The following is a 16,929-nucleotide window of genomic DNA, read 5'->3' as shown; positions in this document are numbered from 1 at the left end:
GCGAATAGAGATAATATTGTCCGGATTCTGTTGTTTAGACGAGTAGAGATAATACTGTCCGGATTCGGGTGTTGCTGGTGGTGGTGTTTGGGTAGTCATGAGAGTATTTTCTAATTCTTTTGTGAGGTTATGATGATGGGAAGTGTTTTTTGAAGAGATGAGTTTTGATTTCTTTTCGGAATGCTTTAATGTCTATTGATTTGGTCAGTAGATTGGTGATGGTAGTATCGATCTTTGCTGCCTGTGTCGCTAAAAGGCTGTCATATAGTTTCTTTCGTCGTGTTCCTTTGAGATACTGATTGATTATAAGTACTTGGTTGATTATCATTATTTGTACATAAATTGTATTGCACTTTTTGTTGGCATTAAAAACTAAATAAAGTTCCCCCCCAAAATAAAAAAAAATCTAGCATGAATATTGGAAAATAAACTATACACTTTTTGGACATTGTGAAGGTGTTTTCTCAATACTGGGTATGTGCAAATACCGACAAAGCTGGCATCTATGCAGACTTACTTCCCCTGCCGTCATCCCCATGCCCCCTTCTCTAACAAAAATCGTACCTTCTATACGTAGCATAAAGAGCATTCCACCATAAGCTCAGACAGAGCAGGCAACACAATTGCCACATCCTTCATTTCCCACTTGCGATGTCTCATTCCCCTAATTCTGTGCAGGCCTTCAAAAATTAGTTGCTCCAATGGAAATTAATGGACTTTAAGTGCCAAAACAGGGGTGGAACGGCAGGTACGTTCCGAGGTGCTATTCTATAACTGGTTACCTAAGTGCACTAGCGCATAACTGTAAATGGGGTATTTACATAGGAAGGGCATGGGCGGGGTAACCAGATTTTGCATCTGGTAAAAGAGGACGTGTGGCCCCGCCCCATTTCGCCCTTAGGCCCGCCTTCTTCTGCCCCCGGGTCCGCCCTCTTCCACCCTGTCCCATACCGCCCCCAACCCCATGCAAATCCTGTGCAACCCCATGCACAGAAGCGACGTGATGACGTTGCATGCATGCGTGTGACATCACCGCGTCGCCTGCGCAGATGCGCTCCAGACTCGGCCTCGATCTTACCAGGAAAGTGCCGGGTTTTGAAAAGCCGACCGGACAGTCCTCTGAAAAGAGGACATGTCTGGGTAAATTTGGATGTCTGGTAACCCTAGACGTGGGCGTGCTAACCGCTGCATTCAAGAACTCCCATTTGCATCTGCCATAGAGCAGGCGTTAAGTGTAGGCGGAGCCTACATTTAGCATGGCTTATTTCTAAGTTACGCTAGTATTCTATAATGGATAAGGCACATAGATTTGCTGTTTAAAATATTAGCTTAGGCCCGGATTCTGAAAGTCATGCTGTAATCGGCAGGCATCTTAAAAAAAAAAACTCACTCAGATTATAGCGCCATTTTCAGAATCGCAGCCTGAGTCGAAGGTAGGCGCTGGAAATGTAGGCCAGGGTTTCAAAGGCCTACCTTCAACGTAGAATCACACTTAGCGGTGCCAAAGACCAACCCCGCCCATAGCCATGCCTCTTTTTGAATTTCAGCACCGTTAGGTAGATGCATAGACACAGTTCTGGCGTTGTGGTCTGTAGGCGCCTCATTGCGCATGCTTTTTTCCGTCTAATTTGATTTCAATTGTTTTTTTTAACAGAGCAGTCAATTGCCACCCCATTAATAGCCAATTAAATCAATTAACTTGGGCACTAGTAGAGCGCCTACTGGCGCCTTTCCAACAGTGCCACTTGTAGAATCCGAATTTAGTGCCTAGATTTTGGGTGTTTAATTTTTCATGCCCTTTATAGCCGGAGCGGTTTCTTGCAAACACTGGACTGCTTTGAAAACTTGTAATCTTCCCCGATGCCTGTAAATTTTGGCCTCCTTTCAAAATCCATAATTCTGCGGCCAATGTAGATTCCGTCAGGCCTAAGAAATAATTCTAGCTACTATAAAATTTTCTCAAGTCATTTACAAGGTGATCCCTCTTAATAGACTGCATTTAGCAGTGTACAATTTCATTTGGTTACTCGATAGCTGAATACATTTTGCAATTACTATATCAATTTCCTGCCAGAAGTGAGTGATTTTCTAATTGTCACTGCACTCAGGCTTCTAATTTAGTTGTTTGAAGACAGCTGGATATGGATTTTCACCATGGTTCAGCCACTGGAGTTTTATTATTCATACAGAATTTATTTCAGCAAGGGTGATCAACTCATTCCTTTAATCTGCTAACAGGGAGTTGTGTAAGGCTCTTTATCCAATTACCTGTGACTGTCTGAGGAGAGAAAGATGAGGGAGAAGAAGAAGGGGGACTTAAGAGGGGGACATTTTTAACCTGGAGCAGGGTGCCTAGTGGTTAGAGCAATGGGGCTGAGAACCAGGGGAGCCAGGATCAAATCTAACTAGCTTTGCTGGTGATATTGGGCAAGCCACGTCACCCTCAATTGCCTCGGATACAAAGTGAGCCCTCCAGAAACAGAAAAATACCTAGTGCACCTGAATTTAACTTACCCAGTCAGGTTTTCAGGATATCCATGCACTGCCAAACTCAGGGGTGGAAAATTTCATGGCGACACCAGAAAGTATTTCTTCACAGAGAGAGTGGTTGATCATTGGAACAAGCTTCCAGTGCAGGTGATCGAGGCAGACAGCGTGCCAGACTTTAAGAATAAATGGGATACCCATGTGGGATCCCTACGAGGGTCAAGATAAGGAAATTGGGTCATTAGGGCATAGACAGGGGGTGGGTAAGCAGAGTGGGCAGACTTGATGGTCTGTAGCCCTTTTCTGCCGTCATCTTCTATGTTTCTATGTTTCTATGATGGGTCATTTGGCCTTTATCTGCCATCATGTTTCTATGTTTCTATAATCAGAAAGTTCTATGACATCACAATGCAGGTGTAAAGAGCCTTAGCCTATAGGAAGAGGAGATGCAAATGTTAAGAGCCTTAGCCAATAGGGAGAGGAGGAGAGAGTGTTGATCATTGGAACAAGCTTCCAGTGCAGGTGACCGAGGCAGACAGCGTGCCAGACTTTAAGAATAAATGGGATACCCATGTGGGATCCCTACGAGGGTCAAGATAAGGAAATTGGGTCATTAGGGCATAGACAGGGGGTGGGTAAGCAGAGTGGGCAGACTTGATGGGCTGTAGCCCTTTTCTGCCGTCATCTTCTATGTTTCTATGTTTGTATGCAGATCTATCTCATACATATTCATTGTAGATTGTTTGAAAACTGAACTGGCTGGATATGCCCTGTGGACTGGGTTGAAAACCACTGTGTTAAAATATGAAATGAAATGCATTTCCCCACAACCCAAAAATCTCCCCTCCTTCATTCAGGATCTTTACTTTAAATAATTTATATTCTGCATATCCTACAATTCTATGCGGATTACAAATTATTCAGGTACTCAAGCATTTTTCCCTAACTACCCCAGTGGGCTCCCACTCTATCTAATGTACCTGGGGCAATGGGAATTAAGTGACTTGCTAGAAGGAGCAGTGCGGGATTTGAACCCACAACCTCAGGGAGCCGAGGCTGTAGCTCTAACCACGGCACCACACCCTCTTCTAAAGGTTTCTAAAGCCCATCCTTCCTAATAGCTTGGAGCTATTATTGGGCGGCAATGGCTAGCAGCAAAGCTGGAGCCTATAGGAAGTAAGACTATATCTTCTTGCCAGCTTGTCATTAATAACTTAGGGTGGACGTCAGAGGAGGGGCGGGACCGCGGCAGAGGAAACAGCTCCGAAGAAGTACAAAGATCGCTAGCACCGTGATCTTGTTTGCAGGCAGTTCCTCGAAGGAAACAGTGGGGGGAGGCCAGGGGAGGAAGCGGGAGGCCAGGGGGGTGGAAGCCGGATGCTGGGGGGGAGGGGAAACTGGATGCCGAGGGGGGGAGCCGACAGCAGCACTTCCCGACTGATCCTCCCCCCTCGCCCTCTAAAGCAGGTGCAGCAGCGGCCGGCCAGCAAGAGCAGCGCTGCCACTCCTGCTTTAGGAAGCCAGGGGGGAGGGTCAGCCAAATCGGGAAGCCGATTTTTTTTTTTAATCGATTCGAATCGATTCACCCGAAGTGAATCAGTGAACCGATTCGAATCATGAATCGGACAGCACTACTGCAGGCTATAAGAAACAGTACGGTATAACAAATAAGTGCTAAAAAGGTGACCAAACTGATCAGATGACCACTGGAAGCATGAAAGTATGGCCTCTCCCACCCCCCACCCCAAAGGTGTGAATAAAACAGTATATTTCAGCCTGTATGTTAGCTTCAAATGTATAGCCAGTCCTAATAGAGCAGCAAGCAGGTCTCTGGAGTAACCTAGTGGTCAGTGCAGTGGACTGCAGAGAAGGATCCCAGACCCATATCCCACTCTAACTAATAATACACATGTAATGGAAAGTGTGAACCCTCCAAAACCCACCCCAAACCTTCTCTATGAAAAGGCATAAGAGTTATTGGGGTGGTATACAGTTGAGTACAGTAGATTTTGGATGAGTTTTAGAGGGCTCACGATACAACATAAGGAGGTTTGGTGAGATTTATGCCTGGGACCTTTTGTGTGAAGTTCACTGCGTTGCCCCTAGGATGCCCTACTGCTCTACTGGGAGGTCTGTGAGCACAGTCTGTAAAGAATGCTGGCCCCTTCTACATGCCAATGACTGATTTTTGTGTTTTTCATTTGGATGGGTATTTTTTTTTTTTTTTTCCAAAAATGGTTCAAAAAGATAGACACATTGAGGACAAACACATCTAGGAAATGGTCATTTTTAAAACAAAAAGTTGAACATTTTCCTAGTTTGAAAATGGCCTTTTTCTTTTCTGGATTGTTGGACGATTCCATCCCAAATCAGATTTAGACAACGTATTGAAAATGCCCCTTCCACATCACATGTAAACAAGTTTTCTTTAAAGCATGAGAAAACAAGTTCATGCTTAAATTTAGTATGCATTTTTACTCTGATTTTTATGACATCAGGGTCACTACTATCCCACTGTCTATCGGTGTGCCAAGGCTCTGTCCTGGGCCCTCTCCTCTTATCCATTTATACCCGCTCTCTAGGTGGTTTTCAATATCACCTCTATGCTGATGACTCCCAGATCTACCTCTCCACACCAGATATCTCTACAGGAACTCAGGCCAGAATCTCAGCTTGCCTGTCCGACATTGCCGCTAGGATGTCTCAACGCCATCTAAAACTGAATATGGCTTAAACCGAACTCCTTATCTTTCCGCCTAACCTCACCTTCCCCTCCAGCCATTCTCTGTTTCTGTAGATAACACTCTCCTCCTCCCTGTCTCATCAGCTCGCAACCTCGAAGTGATCTTTGACTCCCCTCTCATCTTGTCCGCTTATATCCAGCAAACCACTAAAACCTGTTGCTTCCTCCTCTATAATATTACCAAAATGTGACTTCTCCCCTCCGAGCATACTACCAAAACACTCATCCATGCTCTCATCACCTCAGGCATAGACTACTGCAACGTACTTCTCTCAGGTCTCCTGCTCATCCATCTCTCACCCCTTCAATCTGTTCAAAGTGCTGCTGCACGACTCGTATTCCGTGAGAGCCGCCACGCTCACATTACCCCTGTCCTCAAGTCACTTCATTGGCTCCCCATCCATTTTCAAATAGAGTTCATACTCCTCTTACTGAGTTACAAGTGCACGCACTCTGTAGCCCCTCAATATCTCTCCTCACTTATCTCCTCCTATGCTCCCCCCCCAGGTAAGTCCCTCTTATCTGTATCCTTCTCCTCCACCTCCAGACTCCGTCCCTTCTTTATTGTATGCCTGGAACAGGCTGCCAGTCTTCAAATCCAAGTAAAAGCCCACTTTTCTGAAGCTCCTTTCAATTCACTTTCAGATACTTATACCCATTGTATCATTCCTTCTGCCAGAAACTCCCCAACCCTCAGATGTCCTGTCTGTCCAAATTAGATTGTAAGCTCTTCTGAGCTTGGACAGTCTATTGAATGTTAAATGTATAGTGCTGTGTATGTTTTTCAGCACTACAGAAATGAAAAATAGTAGCAGTAGTATACTTTTCAGCTATTTTCCACTTGGCAGTCAATAATGGACCTGCTTTAAGAGTTAATTAGCCTTATACTTGTGCTTTAAATTGCTATCACTGGTGAGGAATATTATGAGTGCTCTGCAGCTGGAAGGAAGTGAGTCCAGAGGATTAATGCAAAGGGTAAGTGGGAGCCAGCAATAAAATCAGCCAAAGAAGAGAAAAAGATAAGTGGAGTAGGCTAGTAAGTGGTTCAGACAGCAGGTTTGTTTTATACGGTCTTTTACGGCAGCAAATAAAACAGCTTGACTTCAGCAGACAAAAAACACAATCAGAGCTTCAGTTCAACTTTGCCTTTAGGGGAGATTAATGAAGGGGATCTTATTGTAGCTAGTAGTAGTCCATTCTCTCGGGGTACAGCAGTGAAGCCCACATAGATCTCTGTCCATCTGAAGCTGGAGAGGCAGCAGACAAGTTTATCTAAAATAGTGCCCTCAGTATCTCTCCTCTCTCCTTATACAAACTTCCTATTTATCCCAGGACAAGCAGGCATGATATTCTCACATGTGGGTGACGTCATCTACGGAGCCCCAGCGCGGACAGCTTTTCAAGCAAACTTGCTAGAAGTTTCAAGTTTGCACACTGCACCACGCATGTGCATGCCTTCTTGCCCACTAGAGGGCGCATCCAACCTCGTGGTCCTCAGTTCAATTTTTTCCGCGGAGCCAGAAAGCCCTGTGGATTTGAGCTCCAGTTGTATTGCCTTTCTAGCTGCCGCGTTTCGTTGTTTTTTTGTCTTTTGATCGATTCGCGGTGCTCCTTTCTTTTGTTTCTTTCGTTTAAAAAAAAAAAAAAAAAAAAATATTTTACTTTTCGTTAGGCTCCGGGGGCTCCCGGCAGCCGTGGCCGCGGGACGTCGGTCGTTCCCGGCCTTCTTTTTCGTTGATGTCCCGTCCTGTTACGGGATTCAAAAAGTGCAGCCGGTGTGAGAGGTTGCTTTCCATCACTGACCCTCACCGGTGGTGCATTGTTTGTCTTGGGCCCGATCATCCGACAGCTTCGTGTGATCGCTGCGCTACTTTTCAAAACAGAGCCCTCCGTCGCCGTAAGGCCAGAATGGCGGAATTGTTTGCAGTGGACGCGCCGCCTAAGGCCTCGGCCTCGGCCCCGGCCTTGACCTCGGCCTCGGCGTCCTCGGGGGCCTCGGCTTCGCCTCGGCCCTCGGCTTCGAAGGCGTCCTCGGGAAAGCCGGCTTCGGGTAAGTCCTCTGTTCCATCCCCTTCAGCAAAGAAGCCATCCTCTACTCCGGCTAAGGCGGGTGGGTCGACCCCGGCCCCGCCTCGGACCTCGACTTCGCACACCCCGAGGGAATACTCGAGACCGAGGTCGCCCTCCAGGGAGTGTGCTCCGGACCCGGAACTCCCAACCTTCGTGGGGATCCCGACCTTTCAGGACCTCCTTCGAGCCCTGATTTCATCGGAGCTGTCGGGGGCCTTGGAAGTGTTGCAGCGAGCTGCGGTTCCGGCGGCCTCGACCTCGCAGGCCTCGGCCGGGGCGCCCTCGCCCTCGGAGGCCCCGGCCTCGGCGCCCTCGACCTCGGGAGCCCCGGCCTCGGTGGCCTCGGTCTCGGGTATTGTGGCCCCCTTAACCTCAGCCCCGACCCTGCCCTCGACCTCGACCTTGGGGGGGCCGCCTGAGCGGAGTGTGCGGCCCAAGGAAAAGTTGCGCAGAGTGCGCCGTATTTCCTCCTCTTCCTCGGGGTCTTCCCGGGACGCCTCGCCCTCGACGCGACCTCGGACGGGGCGCCGATCGAGGAAGCCGAAGCGCCCGCGCGGCTCGCCTCGGAGGCACGGTCGTTCCTCGCCGCTCGGGGGCGAGGCGCTTCAGGTGTCGGAGTTGCGCCTCGACAATCCGAGGCTCCTCCGATCACCTCATGGGAAGTCTTCCCGTGCCGCCTCGCCGAGGAAGTGGGAGAGTGTCCCCCGGACCCCGGGGTCCTCACCCAAGGGTTCTGCGAGGCGGAAAACTTCTCCTTCCCCCTCGAGAGCCTTGGAGAGAGGATCCTGGGACTCGGGGTCGGTCAGGGATCCTCATTATTCCCATGAGGCCTCTCCCCTCTCCTCGGTGGGGAGGTCGAGAACCCCGTCTCCCCCGGCCAGACCGTCCTCATTTACAACTTTTGTTCAGGACATGGCCCGAGCCCTGGGGTTAGACCTTATGGTCGGTTCGCAATATTCCAAAGAATTTTTGGAGGAGCAGGACCTTCCCACTCCTCCTAGAGAGGTGCCTAGGCTCCCCCTCAACAGAGTCCTTCTGCAGACCTGGTTGAAGAATTTGTCGAACCCTCTTACAGTCACGTCGGTGCCTTCTAAAATGGAAGCCAAGTATAGGACGGTGCCCCCTAAAGGGTTCGAAAAGGCGCAGCTCTCCCACCAGTCTCTTCTGGTGGAGTCTGCCCTAAAGAAATCACAGCCCTCACGGGTTTCCGCGGCGGTTCCACCCGGCAGGGAGGGGCGGACCCTGGATAAGTTTGGCCGTCGCCTCTATTCAAATTCCCTGATGGCCACCAGGGTTCTAAATTATGCCTTCACCTTTTCCTCCTATTTGCGTGGCATGGTGAAGGACCTTCCTCAATACCGAGACTCCTTACCGGACCCCCTAAGAGCAGGATTTGATAAATTTATGTCCAACCTGTCTCAATTGCGGTTGTACCTATTTCATGCGGTGTACGACGCATTTGAGCTGGTTTCGAGGGTGTCGGCCTTCGCAGTGGCCATGCGCCGCCTGGCCTGGCTTCGCACCCTCGATATGGACCCAAACCTGCAGGAACGTCTTGCAGACTTGCCTTGTGTGGGGTCCGAGTTATTTGACGAGTCCTTAGATGCGGCGACCAAGCGCTTGTCGGAGCAGGAGCGCTCGTTAGCATCCCTGGTCCGCCCCAAACCTAGACCCCCACCGCAGAAACCTTTCCGTCCTCCGCCGCGTCGATATCCTCAGAAATCGACTCCGGCTTTTTGGAGGCCACCTCCGAGGCGTCCATCTCAGCGAGGCAGAGGGGGACAAACCCAAGCCCCGGCGCAGGGTCCTTCTAAACCCGCGCCTTCCTTTTGACGGGCTGGGCGGACGGGGCGGGTTCCCCTCCGCGAAATCTCAGGAACCCCTTCCCATCGGGGGGCGTCTTCGGTTCTTCCGGATGGCATGGACCGAGATAACCTCAGACGCTTGGGTGCTCCGGACCGTCTCCGAGGGCTACTCGCTCAACTTTGTGTCCTCGCCACCGGACAATCCCCCGAATCTAGCCTCTTGCAACCGATCGCAGCTGCCGACCCTTCTGGCCGAGGCCAGGGCCCTTTTGGTGCTTCGGGCGGTCGAACCGGTCCCCAAGGACCAGCGGGGTACGGGGTTTTACTCCCGTTACTTTTTGGTCCCAAAAAAGACCGGGGACCTGCGCCCCATACTGGACCTCAGGAAGCTCAACAAATTCCTGGTCCGGGAGAAGTTTCGAATGCTATCTCTCCCGGTTTTATATCCTCTCTTGGAGGAAGGGGACTGGATGTGCTCCCTCGACTTGAAGGAAGCATACACCCATGTTCCGGTGTATCCCGCCTTCCGAAGATTTTTACGATTCCAGGTGGGGGACCTGCACCTCCAGTACAGGGTCCTGCCCTTCGGCCTGGCCGCGTCCCCACGAGTCTTCACGAAGTGCATGGTGGTGGTTGCGTCAGCCCTGAGGTCTCGTGGGCTTCATGTGTTCCCTTACCTGGACGATTGGCTCATCAAAGCCCCGACCAGGGAGGGGGTTATCTCAGCGACCCGACAGTCTATTGCCTTCCTGCAGAGCCTCGGGTTCGAGATAAACTTTCCAAAATCACAGTTGTGCCCGGCTCAGTCTCTTCAATTTATAGGCGCGGTGCTGGACACGGTGCACCTGCGCTCCTATCTCCCGCCCCAGCGGTTGGAAGCCTTGGTGCGGATGGGCCGTCAGGTCTCTCAACTGTCGGTGGTGTCGGCCCAGCGCATGATGATGCTGCTCGGTCATATGGCTTCGACGGTCCACGTCACTCCGTTTGCAAGACTGCACTTGAGGATTCCTCAGTGGACCCTCGCTTCCCAGTGGCGTCAAGAGTACGATCCAGCGTCTCGCCTCGTTGCGGTGACTCCGCGTTTGCGGAAATCGCTGTGTTGGTGGACAGACTCTTCAAATCTGTCCAAGGGTTTGCTGTTTCTCACCCCTCCTTTTCGCAAGGTTCTGACCACAGACTCCTCGGAGTACGCGTGGGGAGCCCACCTCGACGGTCTTCGCACGCAGGGCCTGTGGTCTGCCGAGGACCGTCGGTGTCACATCAACGTGCTAGAACTTCGGGCCATCTTTCTAGCACTTCGAGCATTCGTTCACATATTGCAGAATCAGGTTGTCCTCGTCCGCACGGACAATCAAGTGGCGATGTACTATGTGAACAAGCAGGGTGGCACGGGTTCTTGACCCCTCTGCTCGGAGGCTCTTCGCCTTTGGGAGTGGGCGGTCTCCCGGAACATCTTCCTTCGGGCGGTCTACATCCAGGGAGAACTGAACTGTCTGGCGGACAAACTCAGTCGACTTCTGCAACCGCACGAGTGGACTCTACACTCCGGAGTTCTGCGCGAGATTTTTGCTCGCTGGGGAACGCCGCAGGTGGATCTGTTTGCCTCTCCGGAGACCCGCAAACTGCCCCTGTATTGTTCTCGGATGTACTCCCGGGACCGTCTGGAGGCCGATGCCTTTCTTCTCGATTGGGAAGGGAGGTTCCTGTATGCGTTCCCTCCCTTTCCCCTGATCATGCGAACGTTAGTACATCTCAAATCGTCCGCTGCCACGATGATTCTCATTGCTCCTCGGTGGCCGCGTCAGCACTGGTTCTCCCTGCTGCTTCAGCTCAGTGCCAGGGAGCCTCTTCTTCTGCCTGTGTTTCCTTCTCTGCTGTCTCAGAGTCAAGGATCCATGTTACATCCCAATCTTCAGTCATTACACCTGACAGCTTGGTTTCTTGCTCCCTAATTTCGCCTGATCTGTCTCAATCGGTGAGGGAGGTGTTGGAAGCCTCACGCAAGCTCTCGACGAGGCTTTGTTATTCGCAGAAATGGACCAGGTTTTCCACCTGGTGTTCGTCTTTTCACCTGGATCCGGTGTCGGTTCCGGTGTCCTCGGTCTTGGACTATTTATTTCATCTGTCGCACTCTGGCCTGAAAACCATTTCGGTGCGGGTTCATCTTAGTGCTATTTCTGCTTTCCATCAACATCTGGATGGGCGTCCCCTGTCGCTCCATCCTTTGGTGACACGCTTCATGAAAGGGTTACTCAGGGTTTGTCCCCCTCTTAAGCCTCCTTCAGTCGTGTGGGATTTGAATGTGGTTTTAGCTCAACTGATGAAACCCCCTTTTGAGCCACTCAACAAGTCTCTCTTGAAATTTCTGACTTGGAAGGTGATGTTTTTGATTGCCCTCACCTCCGCTAGGCGGATTGGGGAGTTGCAAGCCTTGGTTTCACTGTCTTTCATCATGACAAGGTGGTTCTCCGCACCCATCCTAAGTTTTTACCTAAAGTTGTTTCTGATTTCCACCTCAATCAGTCCATTGTCCTTCCTGTGTTCTTTCCAAAGCCCCACTCCCATCCTGGCGAGACGGCGCTTCACATGCTTGACTGTAAGAGGGCGTTGGCATATTATCTTCAACGCACCAGGTCTCATCGGAAGGTTCCTCAATTGTTTTTGTCCTTCGATCCTAATCGATTAGGACATCCTGTTTCCAAGCGCACTCTGTCTAACTGGTTAGCTGCTTGCATTTCTTTTTGCTATTCTCAGGCTGGACTTCCGCCCCCGGGTCGAGTCACGGGGCATAAGGTCCGAGCGATGGCAGCTTCGGTGGCTTTCCTCCGATCCACTCCTATGGAGGAAATATGTAAAGCTGCCACTTGGTCTTCGGTGCATATGTTCACCTCTCATTACTGTCTGGACACTTTATCCAGGAGTGACGGCCGGTTTGGCCAGTTGGTGTTGCGTAATCTGTTTTCCTGAATTGCCATCCTCCCACCTGCCCTTTTTTGGTTGGCTTGGAGGTCACCCACATGTGAGAATATCATGCCTGCTTGTCCTGGGATAAAGCACAGTTACTTACCGTAACAGGTGTTATCCAGGGACAGCAGGCATATATTCTCACAACCCGCCCGCCTCCCCGGGGATGGCTTCTTTGCTAGTTATGGAACTGAGGACCACGAGGTGGGATGCGCCCTCTAGTGGGCAAGAAGGCATGCACATGCGTGGTGCAGTGTGCAAACTTGAAACTTCTAGCAAGTTTGCTTGAAAAGCTGTCCGCGCTGGGGCTCCGTAGATGACGTCACCCACATGTGAGAATATATGCCTGCTGTCCCTGGATAACACCTGTTACGGTAAGTAACTGTGCTTTTTCTACGCGCTGAAAACCTCTCTAGAAAAATTTAAAAAGAACTTAAAAAGTTACCTTTATAAAGATGCATTTGATTCGTAAATTAGATAATCTTTTTTTTCCCTTTCTTCCCCTATCTATACCTTTCCTGATGTTGTTCCTCCCTAAATTGTTTTTTTTTTTTTTTTTTTTATTTAAACAAATGTAATTTTATCCCAGTAATCCTTATGTATTCTTTACTGTCTATGGATATGTCTTTATGTCTATTGTTTAAATAATTTATTTATTTCCCCCAATTTTAATTTTTGTAATACGCATTGAAAATATTTGATATTGTGTGTAAATCAAAATTTTAATAAACTTGAAACTATACACCTCCCGGAGAATTCCGTTCCTCAGATAAGCTGCTCTTAGCTGTACCTTTCTCCTCCACTGCCTTGTGGGAAGAATGTGCTTAAATTTTCTTTCTTTCTTTTTTTTTTATTCTTTATTCATTTTTAAATCAAATACATAGTGCAAACAGATGAACAATCAAGTAATATAACATACTGCAATCTATTCCAACAAATAATATAGTTATTAAACCCTCCCCTCCCCTCCTGGATGTGATATTAATAATTCATAACTTACAATATTTTGTTAACGGGCCCCAAATTTCCTTGAATTTGCTTTGGTGTTCCCTCTGTATGGAATTAATGTTTTCAAACTTTTAAATCTAACATACGGATTCCCACCAGAAACTATAATTTAAAAAATATAATTTTAAAATATAGAAGGAATTACGGAATTATGATAGATTTATAGATTCTTGAATGATAAAGAATAATTCGGGTGGGAGGGTTATTGGTCTGTAAGAATATTGTAATATTTTAAGTGATGTCTATAGTGTAAATGTTTTATTTATTGTTCTTCACTTATTGAAATTATTTTAAAATGAATAAAGATTATTAAAAAAAAAGAAAGAAACTATAATTTAAGTTATCCCAACTTTTCCAATTTTTCATTATCAGCTGCATGGCTACTCCTGTCATGATGAGGAGCAATTTATTCTGATTTGCCTTAATTGGTTTCTTGGGCAATAATAATTTAATTTTCAATGAGACATGGAAAAAGCTTTCTGAAATTACCCCCTTGAAGAGGAGGCAGGTTTTCTGTCTGGGCAAATGGGATTACGCTCATCAATGCACTGAAGATTACCCTTTTCATCTCCAGCTTCACTTCATCGTAACATAGAACAGAGGACGTGTTCGAACTCATCCCTCACATTTGGAAAAAGCTCTACAATGGCATGTGTATAATATTTGTTCACCTTGTGCATGTTCTTCTTATTATAGGAACTCTGAGCCAGAAGAACTGGGGGAAGAAATACCCAGCGTGCAATGGTGCCAGACAGTCCCCCATCAACATCGACGAGAGTCTCACCCAAGTGAACGTGAATCTGAACAAACTTAACTTTCAGGGCTGGCAGAAGGAATCATCGGGCAAAACTTTCATCAACAATACTGGCAAAACAGGTACTGTGAGGGCAAACCTATGTAAATGTTCTTATGTTTGAATGGCCTCCTACAGACCAAGAGGATAAGTAGGAATTAAAATTGAGTCCGTTGAAAAATAACAGAAAGGACACATGGAAAAACAGAAGTTAGTGGCCCTCAAAATTCTATGGGCTCTTTTTACTAAACAGCACTAAAGGATTTCAGCAAGGAGTTTGTTCAATATTAGGTGTACTCAATCACCCACAGAACTGGCTCCTAGGTGTTGGATGTCCTCAGCACACGGATGCACATCTTACGTATTTTTGAACAGGAAATCCTGACAAATTTCCCTTTGGAAAATACATTGAGATGGACATCTAGTTTGGATAGGGTTACCATATTTGAAGAAGGAGAAACCCAGGCGTGTAGCCCTGCCCCATTCTCCCCCCAGTCCAGCCCTGTTCCGTCTCCAATCTTCCCCATCCCGCCTCCAGCCCCACCCTATTCCGTCTCTAGCCCCGCCCCCAAAAGCCACATCTTTTTCTGAAGGCTCTCCAGACGCGGCCGGAGCTCAGGGATTTCCAAAACCCGAACAAACTGCCGGGTTTTGGAAAGTCCATCCGGGAACCCGGCAGTCCTCTAAAAAGAGGACATGTCAGGGTTTTCACGGACGCCTGGTAACCCTAATTTTGGATGTTATGGGCTGGATGTCTCTATTCTGACTTGGATGCCCTTTCAAAAATGCACTTCCATAGTTGAAGAATGAGGGAGACAATGGGCTCCTTTTACTAAGGTGCGCTCGCGTTTTTAGCGTGCGCTGAAGATTGGCGCGTGCAAACCCCACGCTACACGGAAAATACTAACGCAAGCTCTATGGAGGCGTTAGCGTCTAGTGCACGCGCTAAAACCGCTAGCACACCATAGTAAAAGGAGCCCAATGTGTGCCTGAAAAATGAATTTGTGAAATAAACCCGTAACAACAACACCGGAAAATTAAGAAAATTTTGGAAAATCTGAAAACAAACTTACATTTTTTTTTGGGGGGGGGGCCAAATGCATTCCTATTGTATTATGCCCATTGTCTGTTGTCACTCAGAAGAAGTTCTATCTTTGCTCCTTCTGTTTGCCTTTTAAAATAGTTCTGGGCATGCAATTTGATTTTTAAGATCACATTTACAGATTACTTACTTATGTGATTTTAGATGATCAGGTCCCAAATGGATACTGACGTCTTTGAATTTCTTTATGTATGCTGAAAGATAAATTATCTGGGTTGACGATGCCTTTGTTGGAAACTGTGGTTAGGATATCTTTCAACGTATGCAAAGATCTTCCACTGTGCAACCAGCTGAAATTCACAGTCGCCTGGCAGACTATTATTTTGCATTGCTTTTTCTTTTCAGTGGAAATTAGTCTAATGGATGACTACTACATAAGTGGAGGTGCCTTAGACTCGGTGTACAAAGCAAGCAAGATAACATTTCACTGGGGGAAATGCAATGCTTCATCCGATGGATCTGAACATAGCTTAGAAGGCCGGAAGTTCCCTTTAGAGGTATTAAGCTTAACTGTAACTTATTGAATTGATCAGCATTTAGAATTTATAGATTAATGTTTATATTTTTATGTTATTTTTTAACATGCATCAGACATGCTTTCTGGTTTGAATTCATAAAATTCTTCTAGAAGTAACAGCCAGAGATGTTGCGGGATACGTCCAAAGTTGGACTTAGACGCTCTATCGAAAATGCCCCTTCACTTATCTTTAGTGTTTTACAAGTTTTTTATTGAACATCATAATAAACACAAGAAAAACAGCAATATAGTTCAACATTTTTTATATTCCATTTCCAAACCCATTCCCTCATCGCCCCCCCTCCAAACCCTACCCAACCCTAACCTATCAAGTAATAGAAAATCTGTCAGAGATCGGAAGGGCCTGTGTTCCCTGGAACATCATTATACATTTCTCCCTCCGGATTTGCAGGGGATAGGGGCAGAGCCGGACCGCGAATGGTGAAATACCGCGAATATCTTCTGGTCCGGCTCTGTCCCACCCCCGCCTCCCTCCTGCCTTCCACCCGGCATCCCGGCCTTACCTGGTGGTCTAGCGGGCTTTCGGGGCAGGAGCGATCTTCCTATGCTCCTGCCCTGTGCAGATTGCCAATAGGAAATAGCTGCCGTGAGTTCCCGTAGTCTCTAGAGACTACGACGGGAACTCCCCACAGCAATTTCCTATTGGCGATCTACACGGGGCAGGAGTGTAGGAAGATCATTCCTGCCCCGAAAGCCCGCTAGACCACCAGGTAAGGCCGGGACGCCGGAGGGGGGGAAGGCTAAACTGTGGGGTGTTTTTTTTCTTTTTTTCCCCCCTCCCCAAAAAATCGCGAATATGTGAAATCGCGATTGCCGAAACCGCGAATGGGGAGGGGGAAGTGTAATACTGAAGTCGGAGAAAACCTCTCCGTCTTTATAAAATACTAGGGGGCAAAGTGGCAGAAATGACATCTAGACTGAAGGTGCACCCATTTGCAGCTGAAAAAAAACGTATGGCTGTGTAAATAACAGCTTCACCCTCATCAAGACAAAACTCCATCCTAGAGGATACCTACACATGGGTCGTATAAAATTTTCAAAATTATTTTCTCGGCCATTTTCTACGTGACTTGAGATATAACGGCCAGGAATCTGCCTGCATCTTGACAGACTCCTTGTTATTTTTAATATATGATTTCTTTGAATCCTGTATTTGAGCCTGTCGTCTTTGCTTAGTGGGTCTATCCCTTACTCATAACTTTTGGCGTCCCCTTAGTGTCCCATTTTGACATTCTGATTGTCCACCACTCTGCTATGTGATTGTATCAAGAGCAATACCACAAATCTTGTGAAATGACACGCTAAGCCCATTTCTTTAAAAGGGCCCCATGGTTAATAGACAGTAGTGAAGATGACAGTTTCAGATGACCTATAAAAGAGGATTCACAGTAAGCATTTTTCCAGCAGTTTCTGACAAAT

General features: G+C 47.8%; 1 protein-coding gene across 3 annotated transcripts in view; it reads left to right on the top strand.

Moving 5' to 3' along the window:
- The window catches only part of PTPRZ1 (protein tyrosine phosphatase receptor type Z1), a 269,276-nt gene that overhangs the window by 124,575 nt on the left and 127,772 nt on the right, over nucleotides 1–16,929 (top strand). For all 3 annotated transcript variants that reach the window (XM_033958764.1, XM_033958765.1, XM_033958763.1), the window contains exons 3-4: nucleotides 13,774–13,953; nucleotides 15,318–15,469. In XM_033958764.1, the coding sequence (XP_033814655.1) occupies nucleotides 13,774–13,953; nucleotides 15,318–15,469 (332 nt within the window). The remainder of the gene's footprint in view (nucleotides 1–13,773; nucleotides 13,954–15,317; nucleotides 15,470–16,929) is intronic.

The sequence above is a fragment of the Geotrypetes seraphini genome, chromosome 9 (genome assembly GCF_902459505.1).
Source record: "Geotrypetes seraphini chromosome 9, aGeoSer1.1, whole genome shotgun sequence".
NCBI classification, from domain to species: domain Eukaryota; kingdom Metazoa; phylum Chordata; class Amphibia; order Gymnophiona; family Dermophiidae; genus Geotrypetes; species Geotrypetes seraphini.
Note: the sequence above shows the minus strand (reverse complement) of the source record. Positions and strands in the feature narration are given on the sequence as shown.